General features: G+C 45.8%; 1 protein-coding gene across 1 annotated transcript in view; it reads left to right on the forward strand.

Moving 5' to 3' along the window:
* The window catches only part of DNAAF11 (dynein axonemal assembly factor 11), a 92,375-nt gene extending 86,582 nt beyond the window's left edge, over nt 1-5,793 (forward strand). The window contains exon 12 of the mRNA XM_014787951.2: nt 5,392-5,793. Coding sequence (XP_014643437.1) covers nt 5,392-5,569 — 178 coding nt within the window. The 3' untranslated portion in view covers nt 5,570-5,793. The remainder of the gene's footprint in view (nt 1-5,391) is intronic.
* Nucleotides 5,794-6,000: the final 207 nt, after the last annotated feature.

The raw sequence follows: 6,000 nt of genomic DNA on the forward strand, positions 1-6,000 counted from the left end.
ACCCTATGCCTTTTAATTGGGGCATTTAGTCCATTGACGTTTAAAGTAGCTATTGATAAGTATGTACTTACTGCCATTTTTTAACTTTTTTATTTTTTTTTCCTCAGTGTTTAAGTAGTCCTTCTCTGTTCCTTACTTCTTCTATACAGAATTGATGGTCACTTTAGTTTGACCTCTGTCTGAAAGCTGTACTCTTTAACTACCCTCCTCCCTCCTTTTATGTTTTTGATATCATATCTAACCTCTTTTTGTGCATTTGTATCCATTACGTTCTAATCGTGGAAATAGATAATTTTTCCTATTTGTGGTCTTCTCTTTTCCCCTTAAATCAGTCCCTTTAACATTTCTTGTAACACTGGTTTCTTGGTGACAAACTCCTTTAATTTTTGCTTATCTGGGAAAATTTTGATCTCTCCTTCCATTTTGAACGATAACCTTGCCGGGTAGAGTATTCTTGGCTGTAAGTTTTTTCCTTTTAGCACTTTAAATATATCGTGCCATTCTCTTCTAGCCTGTAAGGTTTCTGCTGAGAAGTCAGCTGATAGCCTTATGGGGTTTCCTTTGTATGTAACTTGACATTCTCTTGCGGCTTTTAGGATTCTCTCTTTATCTTTAATTCTGGACATTTTGATTATGATGTGTCTTGGTGTGGGCCTCTTTGGGTTTATCTTGTTTGGGGCTCTCTGTGCCTCCTGTACCTGGATGTCTGTTTCCTTCCTTAGGTGAGGGAAGTTTTCATCTATTATTTCTTGAAATAGATTCTCTGCCCCCTTGTCTCGCTCTTCTCCTTCCGGGACACCTATAACACGGATGTTAGTGCGCTTGATGTTGTCCCAGAGGTCCCTTAGACTGTCCTCACTCTTTTTAATTCTTTTCTCTTTTACCTGTTCACCTTGGGTAATTTCTTCTAGTCTTTCTTCCAGCTCACTGATCCGTTCTTCTGTATCCTCTACTCTGCTTTTGAGTCCCTCTAATGAGTTTTTCATTTCCAGTATTGTATTCTTCATTTCTGCTTGGTTCTTTTTATATCTTCCATTTCTTTGTTGACATTCTCACTGAGTTCATCTATTCTTCTCCCCAGATCAGTGAGCATCCTTAACACTCTTAGTTTGAACTCTCTGTCAGGTAGGTTGCTCATTTCTGTTTCACTTAGTTCCTTTTCTGGGGTTTTGTCCTGTTCCCTTACTTGGAATGTATTCTTTTGCCTCCTCATTTTGCCTCTTTCCCTGTGCTTGTGTCTACGTATTAGGTAGGTCAGCTACGTCTCCTGCTCTTGGATAGGTGACCTTATGTAAGTGATGGCTTAGGAGGCTTCCAGTGTGCTTCCCTCAGTTCTCAATGTTCCAGGGGTGGCCCCTATGTGGGCTACGTGTGTCCTTCTATTGTGGCCTGTTTGCTTTCCTTGTAGGTGCCCAGGTTGGCTGAGTTATGCTCCTGGCCAGCTGTTGTAATGCTCAGCTGCTTGTAGTTGTTGTGGGCCCTTCAGTCTCTTTATCAGGTGTGGGGAGCCCCAGCACAGTTGGCTGTAAGTTCTAATACCACATTTGTGTTGCAGTATTTCTTTTAAGTGAGTAGGCCCCCAGTGTGGCAGGTTGTTAGGCTCAGGGCCTTACAATTGCTGTAAGCCTCTAGCCTATTAGGTCTCTTGTCAGCTCTCTGAGGATTGCAGCTGGGTGGGGCTGGCCTCAGGCACAGGAGCACCCAATTGTTTCAGGCTTTGGAAGGTGGGGCAAACCTCCTATGTGGGTCTTTGAGAAGCACAAGTCTTCTGCAGCTGACAAGCCCTGCCGCCCAGAGGTCCACACACACAGTCAACACAGTCCTGCCCCGTGTGAGCGCCCCGACCTCCCCAAGCGGACCCAGTCTCTCCACGGCGGGAGCCCCACACACTCCGCCACCACCCCACACTCTCCACCCGCTCCTTGTGCACACCCTGCCCCGCTCAAGTCAGCTCAGTTGCCAGGCTGCAGAAAATCCAGTCACCAATCTATGCAGGCCCACACGTTGCCTGAGGGCTTGTTGTTAGGTGGGGCCAGTCTCTAGGGTGGGCTGCCTGCCTTGGCTGAGCTGGATTAAATCGGTGCTCTAGCGGGTGGAGCAGACCCTGGGCTAGCAGGTCTCAGGGAAAACTCCAATGGCGTCTGTGTCAGCACGCTCACACCAGGCCACAACAATGGCCGCCGCCAATGTCCCAGTCCCTGGAGAGGTCTCACCCCTCACCGAGATGCACTCAGGGCCTATTAGGTGAGTCTCTTGTCACCAAAGCAGTGTGCACCTTTCTTTCTGGTGATTTTAGGATGCTTTCTGGAACGGGTGAGTTTGTGTGCGGGCCCTTTAAGAGCCAGTTTTAGTTTCTTTGTGAACCCGGTTTTCTGGGGGTGCTCCCCAATGCTTTAGTAGGAGGCAAGGTCAGATATTATGCCACTGGTGTCGATTGTGCTGGGTCCACAAAATGCCCACAGCGGGGGCGCTCCCCGGCTCAGGGCCCCGCGCCTCCAGGGAGGCTGCGTACCTGTGAGCTGCTCCCGGCGGCCGTGACGCTGGCGGCTTGTGAAGGCGGCGTTTTTCCTCTCCAGAAGGGAGTCTCTGCCTCTTCCACTCCAGTTAGGATTGTCCGTTGTTGCAGGAGTTCCTCTCATCCAGTTTTCAGTTCTGTCTCAGGGGTAATTTTTCCACGAGTAGTTGTAAATTGGCTGTGTCCACGGGAGGAGGTGAGTTCAGAGTCTGCCTACGCCGCCATCTTGACTCCCTCCTCCCCCAGAGTGCTTCTTTACTTTGCACTGTGAGCTGCTCCACTGCCTTAGAAGATAGTTTGAGGGCTTCTCAGAGGCCTGGCAGGTGCTTGGCCAGGGAGCATTGGCATGTGCTTTGGGGCAGACCCCGAGGTCTCCACTCTACATTCAAGATTGAGGGGTTTTAACCACCAGCTTCTGTAAACCCATGGAAGCACCAGCTTGTGGTGACACCTCAGGCTTTTTCTGTCCCATTGAGGCAACAGTCCTCTCACTCCCCTGGGGAGGTGAGCAGAGTGGGGTTACTTCTCATTCGCTGTTACACAAGAGAGAAGCCCTTTGGGACCGCAGCCTTAGTGGAGAGAGGGTGTCCTGTTAGACTGCCCACCAGGCATGCTCAGGGCCTTGACCTCTGTCCCCAGACTCCGTAGGGCCAGCAAGACCAATGCACAGCTTTAGGGGCTCAGCGGTTACCCTCAGGGCAAAGGGGGCTTCGGGGATTCACTTCCCTCTCTGGGTTCCTCCTTTCACTGAATTCTGACCTTGTAGTTCCTTTTTATCTTATCAGATCTTTCATGAGCTCTTAAAGTTTTCAGTGGGAGGTGGGAGTCTTTGGTCCAAATATGCTAGCCCACCATATTACCAGAAGAAAGTTCTTTCCTTACGTTCTTTAATAGAAGGAATCAATCTTTGATGTATTTTATGCCTGGTGATTTCAGACATTTTCTCTTTTTCTCTCTTCCCTGGTAATAAATCTGTTCACTTTGTCTTCCAGTTGCTCTTACTAGACTCTCGAGGTTCTGGTTCTGACAGCCAGGTGGTGGGTAGACCCAGCAACGGGCATCTGTCACTTCAGGCCTCTGACGTTGAGGCAGGAAGCAGCAGAGAAGAGCCCCTCTCCTCTTTATTTTGGGGGTTAGTGTGCCCCTCAAGTGCCCCAGGCCTAGCTGCTCACTGTCTATCCAGAGACTCATGAGTAATTAAAGTCCTGCATGCAAATGATTCCTCCCCACCTCTGAAGTAGGTGAGCTCTATATGATTGTAGACTTGCTACATTCACTGTTTGTTACTGAGATCCAGAAGTTATGGTCCAAGAGATATGCCTGGAAGTGAGATCGGCTGCTTTTCCTCCAAGTCAAGGACAATATAATTATAATAGATGAATTTGGATATTTACTTAATTAAGCCACAGATGCATAGCCTTTTAAGTAAGAACACAGTAGTTGAAAATAGAGCTATATTTAATAAAGACTGTAATGTAGGTCTTTGAAAACTGTAACTTCCTCCATAGTTTATAGTGTACAATCTGGGTCTTAAGTATCTACTACTTTGTACTGTTTGTGTACTTTGTATTTTTCTTCAGCAGGTCCATATGTATTAGTCGGAATACTAAGAGGAAGCAAAAACTCGGATGCCTTCCAGGGCCGAGCAGATGACAGCAATGGGGGGGAAGGGTTTCAAGAACAATAGAGAGTTCACACTTTCCAAAGAAAATCAAATCTGCCTCCCCCACAAATTGTGTCCACTGCATGAATTTGGTCTGAGGACCTCAGTTTGCAGCTCCTGGATTAGACTGACTATGATTTTCTTTAGGCCAGAGAAAATTTTTATTTAATTTCATTGTCCCACAATAGTATAATAATTTTTTTTTCCATTTATTCAACAAGGATTTAGTCAGTAAAGCTGTATGCCAAGGAAACGAGATGAAAGAGACAATATCTTTGCTTCAAAGATGTCAGTCTAGTAGGGAGAACAGACCAATAATGAGACGATTACATGACAATGTGATAAATTTTGTAGTGAGCACCATGCCGCACTGTTAGATTCTACCAGGAAATTTGTCTATGTGCACAGACTGTGGGACTGCTGGCGTCTCGCACAGCAACTGGAAGATAGTAGGCGCTTAATATGTATCTGTTGAATGACTGAATGGTGCAGTGATTCCAAAATAGTTTGACTGATCGTCAAAACCACTGGGGGAGCGTTATATAAATACAGATTACTGGGCCCAACTCCAGGCCTGTGGAATTGACACTGCCAGAAAGGCAGCCCAGTGCCCTGTATTATCTAGAGTTTTCTCTATGGCTACGATAAAGGGAATCATTGGGCAGCAGAGGTTCTTTCTTGTTCTGTTGCAGTCTAGCTATTGCTGAGAGAACTGGGTGTGGGCAGTAGGAGCAGGTTCTTGTGGGAGGGGAAGTTGGTGGGCTGAGCTTTGCCGTGCACCTGAACTTGTAGCATAAATGCCCCTGCCACACCATGGCACGCTGTGTCGTCTGAAGCAGCGGGGACCAGCAGTCTGGTTCGCTACCTTCAGGTTTAAGACCTGCCTAGAGTGATTCTGCTGTTGATTCTGGCTGTGGGGCTTTGCCTGCTGTGTCATCTCAATTATCAAAAATTTCTTAGGTAAGCAGAGTCTCCCAGCTGACCTCCCCACCAGCTGCCTGTGCATTAGCACAGCCCTGTAGCACTTTTTAGCACTTCATTTCTCCATGGGTCAGACTCTTGCTTCTACAAGGCTCTAAGCTACTTGAAACCAAGCTATTTTTTTCTCTACGCTCTGCCAAGGTTTGCTGAATAAATGAGTGAATGAGTTGAATCTATTTGAAACAACTTAAAATGATATATCAATTTCCTTTTGCCTTTTTTGCTATTGTAGAAGCAAGCACATTGAGAAACTAGAAGTAGATCCTAGCAGGCATTCCTTCCCTGACGTGGCTAACATAGTTCAAGAGACGAAACACACTCCCAGAAGAGTTCGATCTGAACCCAAAATTACACCAAGTAAGGAAGATCCAGACTTTGAAGATAACCCTGAAGTGCCTCCATTGATCTGAAACATCAGGCTGCATTGACTGTGACCCGCCAGGCCCCGTTTTGCTCGGCAAAGAGAGTTTATGTGTGTCATTTATGGGATACACACAGAGTTTTTTATCAATATTATCACTCCAGGGTTGTAGCTCCTACTTTGTACAGTAATATTCTTAAACTAGTTTAAAATTAAAATGTGTATCTTAAAAGTGCTATGACCATCATTTTTCTATAATAAAGTGTTGGCTAGTGAAAATGTTTGGTAATTCATAGAACTATTACACAAAGCTGTTGAATATAAAACACAGAACTGCATGCATATGCAGATACATGAAGTCGTAGACAAAACGACTGATTATTCAGTTAGTACTTCAGCAAATTGGTCAAGCTCGGAAGTTAAAACTGTAATTTCAGATCAAATTGGGATGCTTTAATACGATTTTAAGCAATGTTTCAA

This window comes from Ceratotherium simum, chromosome 23 (genome assembly GCF_057802395.1).
Source record: "Ceratotherium simum simum isolate JZ-2026a chromosome 23, ASM5780239v1, whole genome shotgun sequence".
NCBI classification, from domain to species: domain Eukaryota; kingdom Metazoa; phylum Chordata; class Mammalia; order Perissodactyla; family Rhinocerotidae; genus Ceratotherium; species Ceratotherium simum.